Source organism: Chenopodium quinoa, unplaced genomic scaffold (assembly GCF_001683475.1).
Source record: "Chenopodium quinoa cultivar QQ74 unplaced genomic scaffold, ASM168347v1, whole genome shotgun sequence".
Taxonomy (NCBI): domain Eukaryota; kingdom Viridiplantae; phylum Streptophyta; class Magnoliopsida; order Caryophyllales; family Amaranthaceae; genus Chenopodium; species Chenopodium quinoa.
Genome location: NW_018742241.1, coordinates 65,478 through 86,100, shown reverse-complemented (window position 1 = coordinate 86,100; position 20,623 = coordinate 65,478). Strand labels below are relative to the sequence as shown.

The window sequence follows — 20,623 nt, the reverse complement described above, 5'->3', positions numbered from 1 at the left end:
AGGGTGTGCACACTTGGGTGAGGAATTGGTTTTAAAAAGAGGAATTGATTTTATTGAATTGATTACTGAAATATTGAATGATTGGAATTGGTTTTATAAATCGCTTCATCAAATTATTGAATTATTGAGAATTGGTTTTGAAATATGAGTTTTGGAATTCATTGGATTAATTATTGGAATTGGTTTTAAAAGCATGCATGCAAATAAATTGAACGTACTTATCTTGCACTTATCGTACTAAGCATATTTTGCTAATCCGTATTTCCTATTTGTTTTGGTTCGCCCTGTTTACCGTAATGGTAAGCAGTGTTGACTATTTTCAGGTGGAATCATGAATGAACATATGAAAGTCCCGGGATTTGCTTCACCTAGTTTAGGAATGTTGGTCTTGTCTTTATTTTGAGTACTCATAGCAATGTTACTATTTTTATAAGTATTAATAAAAGAAAGTTGAGTTTCCGCTGCAAGTTTTGTTATTGAGTTAAGTATTTTGAGTAGCCTTACGTAATCACGCGGCGGTAATACACCTAAGTCTATCTCTACGATATAATTATACGTATTATACTAGTGTTTCCGTAGAGGGAGATTTGGGGTGTTACAGTTGCGGCTGGTGTTGCGAATTGTAGGACACTAAAAAATCTAGGGTTTCGAGGAGAGAGAAAGGAGAAACATTTGGGACGAAATTGGAGGGGGCTTGGTGGTCGGGCGAGCAGTTCTGGGGCTTGGTGGAGTTCACCGGAAGGGGTAGTGGTTGGAAGTGGCTGGTTGGGGAGTGGGGTGTTCCGGCAAGTGGCTGCTTTGGGTGGATCGGAGTGGCAGAAGGGGGACGAGATGTGTTAGGTTTTACAGCAATTCAATCAACAAAGAATTACTTAAAATTGTGGAAAACAAAACCTAAATAGTGTATAATAATCAAAATATACAACAATCAAACTTAAACAAAGTATTACAACCAAGCACCAAATAAACAATGTATATTCTGAAAATACAAACAAGAACACTAATGTAAAAGATTCTAACTTGCCTCAACTCCAATCCTTGATGATGATGAACATGAACATGAGAAAATAGATGACCACTTGAGTCTCAAACCTTGATACACTGTCAAATACGTGTATACACTTTCCTAAAGAGGTTGATTTCCCCCACACGGTGCTTTGGTTAAATCGGAAATCCTCTTTGAGATACAATTGACAGCAAAACTTCGTTCTTAGCACTAGAATCGAAGAACAATGAATAATTCACAAAAATTGGCTAAATTTCAAGAGTTTTCTCACAATAGTTTGCAAGAAAATTGAGAGAAAACAAAGAAAATGTTCTGTCTTTTTTTCGTTGTTCACGAAAATTCTCTTTTATAAGAGAAATAACCGTCAGCAAAAAACCGCAGAACTAGGAAGCAGCGCGGGCGCGCCAATAGGATGCGCGGGCGCGCCATCTTTTGGAGCGGGCGCTCATCCCAGAAAGTCTGCAAATGAAACTAGAAGACAGTGAGAGGTGCGGTTTGAGTGCGGTATTCAGCGCAGGCGCGCCACCAACAGCGCGGGCGCGCCTCCCACTTTCATGCAACATGCTGATTTCCAGAGAGGTGCGCGGTTTAGGCGCGCTCTCATCGCGGCCGCGCCTACCTGGCGCGGTCGTGCTTAACATGGGCGCGGGCGCGCACCATACAACACTCTAAATCATCAACAAGATGGTTGTTGGGGTTAAGGGGGATTTTATTTTTTTGTAAAAAAATTGATTTTTTTTTTAAAAATTTTTTTTAATTTAGGCCAATAGGGTGACGACACGTGGATCCTTTAGTCGGAAAACAGGTCGAAAAAAGGGATAGGGTGGTGATTCCTACTGGTATTGGGTTTTGCAGGTGGTATTTTAAAATTTCGTAAAAAAGGGGTGGTTTTTTAGAAAAGTGGTGAATTTGGGGGTGGTTTTTTTTAAAAAATTTCCTCCTTATTATAACAATAACAATATATAAAATTATCGGTTTAAACTTGATCCACAAATGGAACAACCTGAACATGACCCGACCCGAATATGACCTGATCATACTCGATTTGAAAATGGTCTGACCCAGCATGCGCGACCCGAAATTGACCCGACATGAACTCGACCGATAGCCGACCCAAGTCAAGTCATACCCAAAACCCAAATTGACCCGACCTGACCCGTACTCGACCCAAATGTTAACTAAACCGAAATAACCTGACATGAAAGTGACTCGACCCGAATAACCCTTTTACCAGGTATGTAGTGCTGGTGGCGCGACTTCTTTCACTAAAGATTTTTTTTTGACAATCAAGAAAACAAACTGATTACATACCCTTTCTAGCTGCTACAGCTAGTTTATGGGCTTCTTTTACATTAAGTCTATGGACTTTTACAATTACAAAAAAAGATTTTCTTATACTCCGTACTTCGTAAGATTTTCATGGTTTATGTACTACATAGTGGAAACATTTAAGTGATATAACTTATTATAAAGATTATTTGGATGACATGATATATATACTGTACTCCCTCCTCTCATTGTAATTGCTCTAAATTATTTTTTAAATGTCTCATTGAGTTTATCCCATATCATGAATGAAATGAGAGATCGCTACTTTATTTTCACATATATAATACATTATATATTAATCTCACTTTCCACCAATGTTCTCTCTCTCAATAGTTCTATTGAATTATAGTAAATTTTCTTCTATATGGCAACATGTTGAATAATTTAGAGAATGGTAGACTAATTTTATGTTATTTAATAGAATTACTTAGATTAAGGTGTTGTATTATTAATCAAATAAGTAATTAGAGCAATGAACCTCGGTTAAGAGGAAGCAAAGCAAGCAACCATCGCCGCCCGGTTTGGGTTGTGCTCGCCAGGAATTGATTGATTCGTCTTTTTTTCAGGAAATATTGGAATTTTTCGATATGTAAACTTCTGAGTAGGAAGAAAACTTGGCGCGAGGGTGTGTTTGGGAAGCTGTTCACCGCTCGGCAGGGCCATCGCCACCCAGCCGAGCGCGAGTGGGTTCAAGCTTCGTCACCCAGATCCGCCCGGTAGGGTGAATTGCGGCCCGATTGGGCGCGGGTTGGGTTTTGGAAGGTTTTTTTTTGCTTGAATATAAATATTTTCAAAGAACATATGATGAATAATAACTTCAAGAAATCAGTTTTTTGCTTTTGTTCTTGAAACCTTTTGCTTTCTCAATTATCATCATCATAATTACCAAAATTTTGATTACATTAGATCGCAAACATACTACACACTATTGTGATTGTCTTCATTATATCTCCTAGTAATTTCGTGATACCCGGTATGTAAATTAGGGTCGAAATATTACTTTGGAAAAGTGATTTTGTTCACGCCTCAAAGTGTTAATTTGTCCAGTTCGTTGCGATTTTTGTGACCCGATAAATACATTCCAAATATAACAAACTCAATAGAACGAAGGAAATATATAAAATAACATGTGATTTTAACTTCGTAATCTCTGATAACAAATTGTTTTTGGATAAAAATTACATACTCCATCTTTTATTTTTTGTCCTACTCATTACTATTCATCCATTTAATCCATTCTTTTTAATCTATTCACTTTATATTGTTCTATTTTGACTAATCCTTTTACCATCTTACCATTTTAATCCTACAATAATTACATCTTTCTACACATTGTCTCATTTTATTCACCATTTTTTCTCACACTCATACATCTTTTTACATCAACTTTCTACGTAATGTTTTTATGGCATCGTTTTTTTTTTTTGGTTCAATCCATCAATTTTGTAAGAAAATTTGGCTGTATCTATAAGTGTCAAAACAAACAATCCTACAAGTCGAACATTATTTGCACAATTGCACCCAGCAAAACAAAAAAAAGGAGGAAGAAGTTATACATTTTCTTCAAAAGGGTCGGTAAGTTGGTAGTATTTTGTCTTAGGGAATTAGGACATAACACAAATTGGGTAATGTAATTAACAATTCTACAGCTAGGGGATAGAGACTCAAAGCCCAAAAGGTATTTGTCTAAACACCCCAGATACATAAAGCATTGACTATGAAATTATGAATAGTGGAGTCTATTTTCTTTCTTTTTTTATTATTATTTTCTGTCTTGACCAAAAACTCCCTTTGCCCTTGTATTAAAATATAAACCACACAATTACTATTTTATAAAACGATAAGACTATAGCACCCAAACAAACTAATAAATTGAGTAATCTTGTATTTATTCCTTTTGGTATTGAAGGAAAGAAAGATAATAGACTCTCTTCGAGACAGGTATATTTGATATATCAACAGTCATAATTGTATGTATTGAAGAAAGAAATAAACTAGGGTGTGCCTTCAAAAAAAAAAAAAAAAAAAAATAGGGTGTTAAAATAGGGGGGGGGGTGGGTGGGAGAGATTTGTTTGCTTGATTAGATATTCTAATTCTAATCTAAATTTCGGAAAGTGTAAGTGCATAACTATTAGCCTTCATTAATAATTGTAAAATTATGATATACGGAGTATATAGTTATATAAGGCGTACAAATAATAACAATCATGTTAGTATGTTACTATCTTAGCATTTACAACTACTTCGAAGTTACTAACTTCACATATGAAAATGATATCACGTGTACAATAAGCCACTTATTCCCCTTTCATAATAGGTTGCATCGATATCAGTTGTGGATTTAGTCTAGGTGATTTAAACTAATTAAGTTATGCTTGTTAGTCTATCGTTCTCAAAATTTTGTTTCAAATACTAAAATTATTTTCCAAAAACATACAAGTAAAATTATTTGTTTCAATTATTATGACTACCTTATTTTCATTTGTTTAGGAAGACTAAGTTTGATGAAGGTTTATAAGTTTAAATAAGATAGGTTTTAAAATAATAACTAGTGTGTAGATTGGGTAATGCCTCAGGTTGCTAGATTCAGTAGTTTGTACTTCTTTAATTCGATAATTATGTTCGACGGTTTGTATAGCTAGTGTATGATCCGGACAATGTCTCGGTGTTTTTTATTTTTACCTCATATGTATTTATTTTCTAATCTAGTGAAAAATAAATAAATTACATAACCTCTAATTTACTTAATAAGAGAAAGGAATATATAATGTTATGTGAAATTTAAAACATTAATAAAAGATGGTTGAGATGATAAATGTGTGACCTTAATGTGTTGGAGGTTACGGGTTCGAATATAGCTTAAATCATAATTTATTCACTTAAATGAAGTGACAAGTTTACGTGATGCATATACTTTGAATAGTGACGTGGTATTGTGTCTTGTGACATGACGCATATATTTTAAAGAGTGTCATGTGTCACCGTTCTTTTAAAAGGAACGCCTTTTAATATATATAGTATAGATTCTGATACTTGTTAAAAACAAAATAAAAAAAAATAAAAAAATAATTTACCACCATGGATTTTTTTTAATAATTTCATACAAGGTCAACCGATTTGAATTTAGTTGAACTTTTTAAACTTTATTATTATCCAAGCACATTTTTTCAAAGGTAAACATAACATGACCTAAAAGTCAATATATTGTAACAATTTAAAAATTAGCCGAAGTGCTTTTAACATTAATTTTTGTAAAAAACAATTAATCATAAAATAAGTTTCAATTATTTTAAGAGTAGATTGAGTACCAAAGTTCCAAAGATCCATCTTCCATGTTAGTTTCACATTAAGTTCATAACGGTCAATCTTTTCTTTATGTAACCACCTACTTAGAACCAACGTGAAGAGAAACAACAACCATTAATGAAAATACTTGAATAGTCTACTTAACCCAAAAATTTAAACCGAAACTTGTACTTATAAAAACACCTCCAAATTCCCCCAAAGGACATTTTTGGCACTCCACCCTCTAAATCTCCGATCCTTACCACATCACATAAATTCCCTCCTCCAAAAAACCCCCACTTTTATTCAATCCAAAACCAAAATTCCCAAAAAAAACTCAATTTTCCCTTCATTTTATTTTCTTCATTCTTCAATGGAGAAAACTCAAACTCAAACAAAATCTCTATTTCGCCTCCTATTCTTCACCATTTTCCTCCACAATATCCACCCAATAACCACCCTAACTCCGGCCATTTCCCCCTCAAAACCACCCACCTCCGCCCCATCAACCACCGCACCCTCAAAACTTGACCCAAAACAGCTTAGAGCGCTTCAATCCCTCAACATCCCCACCACCAAAGACCCTTGCTCCAACCCTCCTTCCCTACACAATGCCATCCGTTGCGACACCGCTAAGCCTTTCCGCCACTTACTCTCCCTTCACTTAATCAATTGTTCCGATGACGTATCCCTGTCAATTACCGCCCTCAAATTACTCTCTACCTTGCAAGATCTCCAGTTCATCGACTGTCCCGTTGCTCCGGTCGCATTCCCACTTGAACTCGTCTCGAACATAAAAACATTCACATGTATAAACAGTCTGAAGAAACTCTCAGGAGTCTGGCTTAGTAAGCTGGAGAATGTTACAGATCTTACTGTCATTGATGTTCCAATCAAAGCGAGTGGTCCAGTAATTGTGGTAGCTCATCTTAATAAGGCGAACAAAGTGGTAATGTCTCGTACCAATCTCACTGGTGGTTTGCCAGGCAAATCATGGAATGCGAATGTTTCGCACATCGATTTATCCGGTAATCATTTGAAGGGTAAGATCCCCATTTCAATGACTGAACTTGAGAACTTGGTACATCTCAATTTATCCTCGAATCAGCTCACTGGGGAGTTACCCTCTACTATGGGTGACCTCATTGAGCTGCGAAACCTCTCAGTTTCGTCGAATTCTTTATCTGGGCCGATTCCGGAATCCCTGAAATCAATTCCATCTTTAATTTCCCTTGATCTGAGCTCTAATCAGTTCAATGGGAGTATCCCTAGTTTTCTGGGTAAAATGAAGGGTTTGAAGCATTTGAATCTAGAGAAGAATAATTTTCAAGGGGTTTTACCCTTCAATGAGTCATTTATCAAGAAATTAGAGGTTTTCAAGATTGGGGACAATACCAATTTGTGCTATAATCGTACCACATTATCATCGAAACTGAAACTTGGCATTGCTCCTTGTGATAAGAATGGATTCCCGTTGTCGCCTCCGGCGCAATCGCCTTCAAGCGACGACGAAGGCGATGAGGATGATAGCTCTTCGGAGGATTCTACTAGTGACAAAAGTGGTGGACATCATGGTCCTAATAAGGTTGTTCTTGGTGTTGCTATTGCTCTTTCTTCTATTGTTTTCTTGATTATTTTCCTAATTCTATTATCAAGGAGGTGTGCATGATTATTTTAGAGATTAATTTTTTTTTTTTTTTAGGTTTGTTATTATTATTAGATTAGATTGGATTATTGAAAATTGTCAAATTGAACAAAGAAAAAAGAAGTCTATTTTTTTTTTAGCTCTATACATTGCCAATTAGCAAAAGGGAAAATTGGCAAATTGGAGTAGGAGAAGGGTATTTTTTCCATTATTTTTTTTCAATATTGGTGTGATTATTTTTGTTATTTTGTTGTATCTCTTAAAATATTATTATTATTATGATATATTGATATGCCAGCAAAGAATTGGCAGTCAATCTTGATTATATGTACTGGATGTTTTGATTATGGCTGCATAATTATTAATGCATGTTATAGGATGAAGCAAAAAAAAAAATTAAGTATATACTTGTATTTATGGTTGTTGCCTAGCTGGATTGATCCAAAATCACAGGGACCGTAATTATTACTTTTAATTTTATTGGTTAATGTGGATTATACAAGTAATCAAGTTAAAAGTACAGTATAGTTAAGCTCAGAAGTTTCTTTTTGCTTCAATCATTTTCACATTTCTTTGCCTTCTGGCAAGGTTCTTTCTTTCTTAATTGATAAGTATGTCTTGAAATTTTGAGTTTTTGCTATCTCAAAGCACTACTTTTCAAAATTAACTACGGGAGTTATGATAAAATTATGTGTTGATCGGTGTTGGTGTTACTCTGATCTGAATTAATATTTGTGGGGTTTAATGTTTAGTATTGCTACAAAGTATTAATTTTCATTTTTGTGCATAATCTTTAGTACTAATATATTACTTTTCTAAGGTTAACTATTATGTACGTTACAATTGATTGGAGGATGAAATATTCTTAAAGACCAAAAAAATTGCAGATCTAATGAGAAGATCTTTTTGCAGGAGGTTCATGCACTAAAAGCTAAAAAGCTCTTTAAAAAAATCCCTAACTCGATTCTTTTTTCACCTTATAACTTGTTAATTATTGTTTTTATGTTATTCCCTCCTGGGTTCTGCCCCTTTCTGTTCTGCTCTTTGCTTTGCCTGCCTACAATCCTTTATTCTCTCCTGAAGACTTGCAAGTTGCAAATAGTGCTGTTAAATCGGTGTGTCGATTAGGTTTTGTGAACCGTAGTCTGTTCTTCTCAGGTTTAGTCGAGTCTTTCTCATAACAAATTAGTTTTGACAGCTTTGAATGCAAAGATGGTATACGGATCGTTTTATCATTAATTACAAATTATATAGTACACTCATAATTTATTCAAACTTAATCATGCACATTTGGAGCAACAGTATAATGCAGTGCTCTCGAGTGTAGGATATAAATTTCTACTGATATGTGCCTGTTATAGAGTAATTATCAAAAGGTCGTAAAAGAAGCAATAAAATACTCCGTAAAAAACTGGCATGTGACGGGGCTGCGGCATCCATAACCACTTGGCCGTATTAAACTTGTCAACTAATGAACAACTCAAATGAATTATATCCACTAAAAAACAGAGTTATCAACATGACTAATCAATTACCAAGAAGAGATTCATGTGATCCTACATCTCAGACAGCAAGGCCAGGCTATCAGTTATCAGCCTCTAAACAATAATATTGCTGCAGAGAGACAAATTACACCTTTTTATGTAACGGCTTCTCTGCCAAATAGTTCCTCGGAAGATTATTGCCAAGTATGTGCAGACAAATTGCAGCTGTTTCACGTTTTCAGTTGTATCATTGAAGACTCCTGAATGCTGATCAATGTAGGCTGATTCTAATATTTATGTATTATGCTGAGAGCTCCAAAATCCAGGGATGTGTAAGAAAAAAGTAAGAGAAAATGATCCCGTGTACTCTAGATTCTACATAGACCAGCAGCTCGTAGAAGAAATAGATCTGTAGGCATATTTAGTATGTTGAGAATTTTCTAATATAGCCTCCTTGACATTAACCCTTACAAGAACAACGCGCATCCTTGAAATGGTGGAAACGCCGAGAATCTCTTAAGAGAATTTCTCTACGACAAGCTTTTGACATGAACTTAGCTGTTTCATGGCATTCGTGGCAGACTTTTGAGTTCTTTGTGACACGTATGGACTTCCCTGGTTCCAAATTTAACACTCCAAAGGCCGCAGCTGACATCTCGCTGTGTCCACAAAGAGATACTTCCTTCTTCACTTCCTCTGCATTACTCAATGTGTATTTTGCTGTTTCAGAGAAATCTTTATTCTTCATCATAGTTCTTAGTTTTTTTAAGAATGTGTCAATCTTTTTGAACTCTGGGTGTGCAGCAGGATTTCCTGCCAAAAAGATTTGGACCTTCTCCTTAACTACAATCCAGCTGCAAACCTTATTCTTTTTCAGTCCAAGATGGCTAATTCTGTTCTTTAACCATTCAACCTTCTCCCACATTTTGGCATCTTCGTAAATATTTTCAAGCACATAGTATGCAGCGTTATCTGGTTCAAGCTCAAAGATATGTTCAGCCACCTTCTCTGCTAGTTTGACATTATTGTGTACCCTGCAACCTTGAAGTAAAGCACCCCAAACAGCAGCTTCAGGCTTCAGTGGCATACTTTCGATGAACTTATATGCTTCTGTCAACCTACCAGCATTAGCAAGGAGATTAACCATGCAAATGTAATGCTCCAGCTTGGGCTCAATTTTACATTCCTTTGCCATTATGAGGTAAAATCTCTTTCCTTCATCAAGCAATGCTGAGTGAACACAGGCATATAATATAGATGTGAAGCAATTCTCATCTGGTTCAATCCCTTCACTTCTCATCTCATTAAAGGTGAAACTAGCTTCACTACCAAGTCCATGAATACAATATCCGGCAATCATTATAGTCCATGATATCAAGTCCTTGCTAAGAATCATATCAAATGCTAATCTTGCAAAGGCTAGATGCCCACACTTCACATACATGTCAACAAGTGCATTAGCAACATACTGATCAGAAATTTGCCTGTTTCTGAGCACGTAGGCATGGATTTGTTTGCCCCTTTCCAAGTCTGCCAGGCTTGCAAAAGCAGGTAATATGCAAGATATGGTTATACCATCGGGTTTCAATTCACGTTGCATTTGAAGAAATAAACTCAGAGCTTCATTAGGAAGGCCATTCTTTGAGTAACCACCAATCATAGTATTCCAGGATATTGTGTCTACCACAGGCAACTGACTGAATACTAATTCTGCATCCTCCATGCTTCCACATTTTATATACATGTTCATCAGAGCATTACAGACTGATATATCTGACAGCATATTGTGCTTTTTGATATAATCATGTGCCTCCTTCCCATCACCCAACAATCCACTCGATGCACAAGCATTTAACACAGTAGTCATAGCAAATGTATCAGGTCTAATACCCTTGTTTTTCATTTCATGAAACAACTTCACAGCAGCATCAGAATGACCTTCTCGTGCATATGTACCCATCATGGAAGTCCATGACACAATATTTCGATCATCCATATTTTCAAAAACTCTAATAGCACAATCTAAATAGCCACATTTCGAATACATATCAAGTAATGTATTGTTAAAAGTCAGATCCTGATAAAAACCAGTTTTCACTGCATAACCATGAAGCATTTTACCAAACCTGAGGAGAGCAATATCTGCACAAGCTGCAAGAACACAAATCACCGTCGTTGAGTTGGGCGATGCACCAGTACAAATCATTTGCGGGAAGACCTCGATTGCCTTCCACTGACATCCATTCGACGCATACCCACTAATCATAGAATTCCATGTTACAACATCTCGGTCAAGCAATTCATCAAACAGCTTCTGCGCACTTTCAACCCTCCCAAACTTGAAATAAAAACTAATGAGCGAGTTCACCACCACAGTATTACCACCTAAATGCAATTTCAACAAACACCCATGAGCCTTTTCACCTTCCTCCAAAAACCCTAATCCAGAAAAACACTTAAAAACACTCGAAAATGTATATGAATCAGGCTCAACACCAAACTCCTTCATCTTGTTATACAAATATACACCTTCCTTAAACTCGCCGGCTTTCGAATACTCCTTGATCAAAATATTCCACAAGTAAACCTTCTCATTGGCAATTTCATCAAAGATTTTCCTACCCTCTACTAAATCTCCACAATTCACATACATAAACACTAATTTTGCACCCAAATCACTGTCTGCTTTCCAACTGTTCGACGAAATGACTGAATGAACTCGACGACCCTCACGCAATGATTTTTGCTCAGCACAACGTCGGAGAACTAAACAATAAGTACCCAATTCCAATTCCGATGCTGGTGAACTACAGAGCAAATCTACAGCTTCTGAAAGCTTACCTGATTCGCAAAAATGTCGAATTTTGTGATTGCAATCGGCAAATTCGGTAGACATTGCTTTATTCAGCACAACTGAGGTTTTAACAGGGGTTGATAAGATGAAATTTGATGATTTTGGAATTGTAATTGATATGGGTTTGGAGAATAAGTTAGGAATATTAATATGATTGAGGGTATTTTGTTTTTTATTTTGAAGAGGAAGAAGAGAAACCCACAAGGTGTTTGCCATGGTTGTCATGGCGGATATTGAGGGCGGGAAAAGGTGGGAAATTGAAAGTTTGTTAGTTAAGTGTTGAATTCAATATTGTAATTTGGGTAACTTTATAGTTTGTTAGTGGAAGTTGTAAGAAAGAGGAGTTATTAATGTCCTCTACCCAAGTACCCAACTATTCTTTGCTATCTCAAATGTATATATTTCCACTTTTTGTCAATATTTTCTCCAGGTTTGATGCATTATAAGTAACATTTTTTCTAATTGAGAACTCAAGTGAGTTGTCTCGCATTAGAGAAAGAAAAGAGCAAAAACACCTTCTAAGTCCACAAGTTAATTACATGGAATTTTATTTGGATTTGTAATTGCATGGAATTCTCCTCTTCTTTATTGGGTTGCCTAGACCTTGGTTAAGGGGCTTCCAATCAAAATAACAATTTTGTACCTTCTACTCTAGTATTTTAAATGTGTTATTCACTTATTCGCAATTGGTCTTATAAGCATTTGGTTTTATAAGAAATAAATACTACTTCCTTCATTTCTTTATACTTACAACACTTTTCTAAAATGAAAATATTATAATAGTTGCAACACACTATAAAAGAAAGGTTTTTATGGTAAAAATTATACTATAACCTTTATTTAAAGCACATGGCCCACTTGATTATACTCCAAACAACCTCTTAACCTTATTTTAAGTGTGTTATATTATGTGAGGACCATGATAAAGTGTGTGTTGCAACTATAATGAAACAGAGAAAGTAGTACAAAATGTAAAACTTTATAAAAAAATAAAAAATAAAAAAAATGAAAATGAAAATATTTTGGTCACATAAAAACAAGTTGAAGGATTGAGGCTTACAGGCAGTGGAAAATCTCATCCGCTGAGAATGGAGGCAATTGCTCTCTCTGTCCTCAACAATCCCACTTCCTTATTGCTGGGAGGTATTAACCTTTTCTCTATCTTATTTCAATCTTGTCTCTGCTTATCTTTTCGTATTTAGCTTATGTATTAATGATAGTGTAATCTGAACTAGTAACTTGACCACGAAATTGGGATGGAGTGAGTAATTAGTATTCATATTGCCGCTTAATTGAAAAGATTGTTTTTTTTTTGAATGGATAATGGAAAAGAAATTTGAATTATTGAGTAGGAGATTTTTTTTTTTTTAAAAAAAAAGATTAATCCTAAAGATTTTACTTTCAAAAAGATGGTTTTTTAGTGGTTGCATTTGAATTTGAATCATGGTTGTAGAAAATGATGTTCTTTTGGGTTTTAATCTGATTGTAATATGTAAATCCCTTCTTTATTTCCTCTAGAACATAGTAATGCCCAACAAAATATAATTTGTATTTTGATTACAAGAAAGTTAAGGCTAGTTAGCTCAATTGTTATATCATTGATCAAATTGGAAAATAAGTTCTAATATGTTTAATATGATTGTGCTTGCAACTCTGTGTTAGCTTCAAAGATTAATTGTAGAGGCTGCAAATTTTGATTTTGGTACGCGTATTTGGGACTGAAAACTGAGTCATCATTTTTTGATGCAGCTTGTTATATTTGGCAGAGACTGTATACAGATTACTGCCTGTTGCATCTTGCAAGACACTATCATTTCACAATAAAAACTCGAGCATCAGAGCTTACGACACAACTAATTGGGGAGGTAATCTTTCCTCAAGGAAAAGTTTTTCGGGAAGAGCATTTGAAGAAGATGAGTTTAGCACACATATAACATCTGACAGCAAGTCCTCGAGAAGGGAAAAATTAATAGCGTTGTTTAAACGCATCCAGATCGAAATCTCTGAAGGAGAATCAGGAAGTGGGAATTATAGCAAGAGTACCCAATCAATTGATGATGATTCTTCTGTTGAAACCTCAGTCTTGGAATTTCTTCAGCAATCAAGCAGGGAAACAAAAGGTGAATTAGTAGTCATATCAGCTTCTTTTCACTACTAGATAGGTATGCAAGTATTTCACTTATTTGATTATCACATGCAGGTTTATAGGTTTATAGACGCTCTCCAGCATGCTCTTTTCGAATGCTAAACCAGTCTCTGTCTGACTGCTTTTAGCGCTTGAATTAGAACTAACAAGCTGTCTGTCATCCTGATAGTAAATTAAATAAATGCTTCGTATATACAAAGTAACTAAATACATAGATTTTGATGACAAAGAAAAACTAGATGTTTAACTTGTTGTGGGTGAACACACACTAACAATAAGTTCTGGGTTCTGGGAACAAAATAGTCGATCTCTGAAGTACACAGTAACATTGCCACTTGCCAGTACATCTGTAGAATGCTTTTCTCATATGCTATTTAGATTATCATAATCTACTCTAGAAATATTGGATTGAAATGTTTTATGATAGACCAGATCTTACAAAGTTAAACCTTACCAATCTGCTAAGCCAACAGCAAAAACTTTTTCCCTCAAGCTCTGTAGATATGCTAACCTGTTAGTGTACAAAATCTTCTTCTATTTGCAGTTGAGAGTTCAAAGTTGAAGCATAGTGAAGAGCCCAATCGCAAGAAACAAACTAGTGGGGAGAAATCAATATCTGTCCCAGAACCTCCTCCTACGAAGTTTACTCGTCCACCTTCCAACTTCGTGAAGAAGTCTCCAATTCCATTGACAACAGCATTGCAAAGCAATGAAATTGAGTTGAATAATAAAGAGTCAAGCTCAGAATCTGACAGAGAGTCTTTAAAGGTTGAAGGAATGAAGCTCAGCGAACTCAAAGGGCTCGCCAAAGAACGGGGTATCAGAGGTTATTCCAAATTAAAGAAGAGTGAGCTTGTAGAACTGCTAAACTCCTAGGTAAATGTATAGCTTGTCTCCTATGATTGATGTTCTAGCATTTTAAGGCTCCAGTAGACAACAAAACGGAGTAAAGCTGACTTTGATGCTGATAAACTATTATCATTCTTGGTTTTCTACCTAGCTTTCTCTGGTTCTGTTCATACAGCCTCATTGTCATGCAACATTTGTTGCTCGAAATATTGGCTTTCTTTTGTACTAATATCTTTCTATTTGAAAGTGTATTCTTGTATATATTCATTTGTTGATATGATAATTGGTTTTTTGTGTATCTTGGTGTTAAGCAGTAACAGTAAAGGCTGATAAACAAATATCATATTCAGAAGTTTCTTCCAAACTATCATATAGCTCATATACAGGATTGACAGATCAATAAATTGTTGACTCAATCACTGTTGATCTAGGCTATGCTTATTTGCATCTGAGACCATTAGAAGCTTCAGGCCTTTGGATCACAGTCCAACAGTAGACGTGCCATTGTTCCGGACGTTCAAAGCGAAAGTCTCTTTAGATACCATTTGAATGTGTATGTCAATCAGTAACTGAGTGATGACAATTATGTCATGTACAATTGTACACTGGCTGAAATATATTGGTTGAGCAAAGACTAAAGGTGTCCAATTCACCTGATTTTCACTTATTTAAGCTAACCTAAACTTATTGAATCTTGTTACCTCAAAGACTAAACAATCGGTGTGCTCAAAGACTAAACGGAGTAGATCTTGTTATTAGCTATAAATTGAACTTGGATATCATTTATTTAGTCACGTTCTCACATTTTAGTAGTAAATTGAACTTAAGTAACCTTTATCGACCACTATCCGAACTTATATTACGAATATATGAACTTCTTTTCCTTATACCTCCTTCCTCCAATAACCCTTAAAAGAGAGGCACCTATCTAAGTTCTCATTTTATGGTTTATACGTTCAACTAGAGTGATAATAAGTTAATCAGTGAGATTTGAGAATGGTGCCACATCTTTGTGTTATTTCCAGCAAGAACAAAGAAGGATTAGTGATAGTGAATAGATAGTTAATCTAAGCTTGTGATGCACTTTTGTAATAGTTTATTTCAAACTTCTACATGAAATAATAAAGCATCGTAAATTCGTAATACTGCTTTTGGATGCAAAGAAAAAGGCGATAAGAATTAAGCTACTTATCCAAAACAATTGACAAATTCTTTCTATAGAATCAACACTCTTACAGAGAAGTATATTGTTGGGAGTTATATGCAAGAGTACAAGCATTTATTGATCTTTCTTACACTTCATATATACAATGGCTTTGTCCGTTAATTGTAAACATGTATAAAGTAGTAGTTCTGTCAATTAAGGGAGAGCAAGGAACGAGTCACTTCGTGCAGGAAAGTGGCATGGCACCCGGTGTAGGATCGCGAGCCCAGAGCCATCAAGTTCTTAAGACATTGGTGATTTGGTGTGCACAATATTCACATCTCAGTCAGGCATGTATATTTTTGATATATGATACCGCGAACAGTGTAGAGTAACCCCGAATCATGGGTTTGAACACCATCTATACCACTATACAGTTAAAATCACAACCTACTGTTGTTTATAAATCCAAAGTGCCCACTACAAAGATCTTAATGTATGCTTAGCTTGCACTCTCAGATCTCAAAAAGTAAAAATGTGTGCGTGTGTGAATAAATGTCCCAATACTTCACCACGTTCCTTCACCAAAATCTTAGCCATTAGTCGGCTAGGAAAGAAGAAATTATTGTGTTAAGAAGAAGAAATAATGTACATACTCAAAACATATTAATGCGGAAAAACCATGGCACGACAAACGCGATGACCAAGCAGGCCATGAGGAAGTTACACAACGGTTGTCCTTGCCAGCATCCTTCTGCACCCATGTTTGATGAATCGGTTGCATTGGCATTTATTCTGCTGTCTTTCCACTCCTCCATGAAGCTCTCGTTCCCCACCCCTCGTACATTGTTTGCCATCTCCCCACATATTTCGCAAATCCTATACAATGACAAAGGCATTTCAAAAAAAAAAATTAAGTCTAAACTCTCAACAAGTTCAGTAGTTCTCTCTAGCTCAAGGAGGGCAAAGATATACAGGCAACTACATTGGTAATACAGAATTGCACACAGATATCTTACATCGATTCGATTTTTAAAAATATCCGACTATTACCATAAATCTTTGAACAGGTATAATTACTTATCAACAAATGTTATCAATATTGTCCCAACTCTCAACCAAGGCAAAAACCAAGTGTTGGGATGCCTTGTATCTGGCCTTAGAGTATAATTAATATTATAGGTCATTTGACTGTATTGCTGTAATACTTGTAATACGACACAACATAGCGAGGGCAGAGAAGGTAACCTGTTTTTGTTGTAGGAAAGAGATACTTTGGAACTACTACTTTCAGTGTATTGAGACCAAAGATAGAAAGGTGATTTTTCTCATGAAAACTACATGTTCTGTTGTGTGGTTGATCAACTTTTAAGAATTCCGAAGTTCTTAAGCAACAAAATACTCATAAGAGCGTGATAAGTTGCTTATACAAAGAGGTATGCAAGTGGAACTTCCAATACTTTTCAAACACAGAACACACATCTATTCATGAGAAAGCAAAGCAACAACTTTGTGATAAAAGGGATGTCATTTAATCATTTCATCTACTACATATTCACGGTTTTCCAGCTTTCATATGCAAACTTTAATTTATATGGACTATCAACTTTTTTACTATGTTGACTTTAAAGTCCATATAAGGCCAAATTAAAACATGTAATGAGTTATTCTGGATAAATCTATGACGTCCCCGTCTAGAACAGACTACTGACATGCTTTCAAAGGTTTCATAAGGATAAACCTTAAACACTTCTTTTTCAAACACTATATATGCTTTGATAAATGATAACATAAAGGTTAGGTATGTGAAAGTATACATATTCAAATAGAGATGCACACTAGTTGTTTAGACCAGGTTCAAAGTTCGGTTCACTACTAACTTGGTTTGGATCTTATTCAAGTAATGAGTCATTCGATACAATTTCGATTTTAGTAAGATCAAAATGAAACTACAGTATCTAATTTCATGTGCATTATGAATATGACTTAGGATAATCATGTTATCTTCGAATTCCATACTTTTTGACTAATAAGCTTCTATAGATTACAAAAAGTAAAAGGTGCATCTAGAATTTTAGATCTAATAAAAAGTGATGGACAAATCTTATATTAATAATTTGCAATTAGTCAAATGTGAGATGAAAAAAGCCAGATTTAGGGTTAAATTAATCTTAACCAAGATGTTCTAATATGGAGTATCAATTGTGTTTGACTAAAAACTTCAACTTGCAAAAGTAGTATCAATAACGCTACATACCTTAATCTTGTTTGTTACTCTCAAAGTCCATCAAAATGACAACTTGTTAGTTATTAACAAACATCAAATGCAAAAGTAGTATCAATAACGCTACATACCTTAATCTTGTTTGTTACTCTCAAAGTCCATCAAAATGACAACTTGTTAGTTATTAACAAACATCAAAAGTGTTTTCAAAAAAAAAAAAAAAAAAAAAACAAACATCAAAAGTTGAAGCTCAAACTCAAACACTAAACAAACTCGGACTTATTTTTACAAACAGTCGGCAACAATTGATTTTACCAAACATATTTTCGTGGTAAACACCAAATAGTAATGATAGACCCATTACAGGTCACTAATACTCCACATAAAACAAAGCGAAATAGTCAACTACTAATAACCACAAGTTAATTGTCAAACAGTACCAACATTGCTTACTAGAGATTTACCAATGCAAACATGGTATCAATTGTAAATTTGTAATGTCAAGTTTGAAACTACAAACACGAATATATACTTAATCAAGTGAAAAACAAGGACATTTCAAGTACAAAACAAGACTAAAAAAGACAAATTTAGAGTTCAAGCAATCACCTGTTTCCCTTGAGCTTGAACCAAGCCTCAGCACAATAAAAATGTGCAACACTAAGTTCACCTTTACATCCACAACCAAGCAAGATAAGATCAGTTTTCGCCGCGAAAAGCGGCAACTTCCATGGTTGCTCAGAACTCAAATGACAAATTCTACACAATAATTCACCATCACAAACTTCTCCATCTCCGCATTTTACATCAACAAGCCATGGTTTTTTCTCATCTTTAGTTTCAGCAACCTTTGTTTCACTCACAATTCCTGTTGCACAACTCTCCCCTGAATTACTTGATCTGTTTTCAGAATTTCTGACAACATCGTCAACAACAACTACAATAACACCAGCTGATTCCTGTGAACAACTCAAATCTTGTGAATTTTCCTGTATTGCAATAACTGTTTCTGAAACTCTTGCATCATTGATTGAACAACCTGAATTTTGTTTCTCAATTTCTTGAAGCTCGACAACAGTTTCTTGACTCATAATTTATAATTTTCAAAACCAAAAAAAAATTACCTTAAATCGCTAAATTTCACGAAACCCGTCATTTTTTTTCTTTACCAATTACATAAAACGCAAAACTTTTACCAAAAAACAGAGCAGCTCATTCTAATTAAATTATAAAAACCCAAAAAACCAAAATTCCATAAACTGTAACAAATTTAAAACAAACAACAATAAAAATTTGTGTGAAATTTATTGGATTATTAAAATTAGAAAGAGAATATAAATAAAGTGTTGTAAGGAACTCTGTTTTAGAAATGTAATGTAAAGTTTCTCTGTTTCTCTCTCCTCTGTTTTGTGACTCTCTGCCTTGACCTAGGATTTTAAGCATAGAAATTGGTTTTTATTTTATTTTATTTTATTAGGGATTTAATGGAAGTTTTTACGAGAAGAAAGGATAAGAAAGAAATCAAAAGAATACTCTAAAATGGTACGAGTAAAAGAAAAAGGTATGGATCCAATCACGGATTCAAGACCATTTTTTTTTTTTTATTTTTATAAGTGTTTAGCTATATCATAAAAACTAATATAAATGAAATTTGATTTTAAATTTTAAATATAATTATTAAGATACTAAATTGGGATGGGTTAAATTTTTTTTACTTCAATTTTCTTTTTGTATGAAACAAAAGTACAAGATTTAAAATTTTCTATTTAAACAAATTAATCAGAGAACAAATTTTTTTTAATGATAATTAATGTAATTATAAGACTATGGAATATAATTTGAAGTTAAATTAATACAATTATAGGAGTTTTATGGATCTTGTGAGTTGTGAGTTGAGTTGTTACATCAATCTAAAGGGAGTTGCTAATATTTAATATTCATATGGTAATTTATGGTTGATGATCTTCCACAAATATTTTAAGGTTTTATATTATATTAGTGGAACTATTTAATAAAAAATGAGGGTCCACCATGTGAGAAATTTATGTTGCAACTGTGATTCTGTCCACAACTTGGTGTATGGATGTCGAATCCCAGTAAACCTGTAAATAGATATTTTAATTTAGGAGGTTTTAAGCATTAATAATTTTTTAAATTAAGCACTTCATTCACTAAAATTGAAGAACGTTTTTCTAAAGTAAGCTTAAGTGGCAAAATATATACGTAAATGGTTACGTGGTAAAAATATTTACCAAATTAAGCTTCCAGGGTAAAACGCGGTCTCAAACAGCGTTTTATGCCCTAGTTTTTTTTTATAAAAAATTCAACTTAAAAACGCTGTCTGGGACAGCGACTTTTGTTGTTGACTTTTTCTTTTAAATTTTTGTAATTGCCTTTTATTTAAAAAAATGTTTTTAAAAAAAAAAGAAAAAGTTATTCACAATACGCTGTCTGAGACAGCGTTTAACGCTCAACAATAAACGCTGTCTCATACAGCGTTTATGGTTGTTAATGAAACGAGACAACGTTTCTGTCGTTTTTTTTTTCCCTCCAGCAGGCAGCGTATTTCATTTCCTCCTCCTTCATTCTCAAACCCCTTCTTTCCCAAACTCTAACTTAATCCCTCTCTCTCTCATACTTGTGCTCCTCCGTCTAG

General features: G+C 34.6%; 4 protein-coding genes across 4 annotated transcripts; 2 read left to right on the top strand and 2 right to left on the bottom strand.

Annotated features, from left to right (window-relative positions):
• Positions 1 to 5,550: 5,550 nt before the first annotated feature.
• On the top strand, positions 5,551 to 7,768 carry LOC110736202 (receptor-like protein 51). Its single transcript, XM_021916367.1, has one exon. The coding sequence runs from the start codon at positions 5,995 to 5,997 to the stop codon at positions 7,288 to 7,290; it is 1,296 nt and encodes a 431-aa protein (XP_021772059.1). The 5' UTR covers positions 5,551 to 5,994; the 3' UTR covers positions 7,291 to 7,768.
• Positions 7,769 to 8,626: 858 nt separating this feature from the next.
• On the bottom strand, positions 8,627 to 12,120 carry LOC110736183 (pentatricopeptide repeat-containing protein DOT4, chloroplastic-like). The gene has a single exon (XM_021916345.1). The coding sequence runs from the start codon at positions 11,827 to 11,829 to the stop codon at positions 9,211 to 9,213; it is 2,619 nt and encodes an 872-aa protein (XP_021772037.1). The 5' UTR covers positions 11,830 to 12,120; the 3' UTR covers positions 8,627 to 9,210.
• A 400-nt stretch (positions 12,121 to 12,520) lies between these two features.
• On the top strand, positions 12,521 to 14,897 carry LOC110736193 (SAP-like protein BP-73). The gene is made up of 3 exons (XM_021916353.1): positions 12,521 to 12,747; positions 13,371 to 13,724; positions 14,295 to 14,897. The coding sequence occupies exons 1-3, from the start codon at positions 12,693 to 12,695 to the stop codon at positions 14,624 to 14,626; spliced, it is 741 nt and encodes a 246-aa protein (XP_021772045.1). The 5' UTR covers positions 12,521 to 12,692; the 3' UTR covers positions 14,627 to 14,897.
• A 1,426-nt stretch (positions 14,898 to 16,323) lies between these two features.
• LOC110736175 lies at positions 16,324 to 19,569 on the bottom strand. Its single transcript, XM_021916334.1, has 2 exons — positions 18,577 to 19,569; positions 16,324 to 16,622 (listed from the first exon to the last, which is right to left on the bottom strand). Exons 1-2 carry the CDS (start codon positions 19,056 to 19,058, stop codon positions 16,400 to 16,402), a joined length of 705 nt encoding a protein of 234 aa, XP_021772026.1. The 5' UTR covers positions 19,059 to 19,569; the 3' UTR covers positions 16,324 to 16,399.
• Positions 19,570 to 20,623: the final 1,054 nt, after the last annotated feature.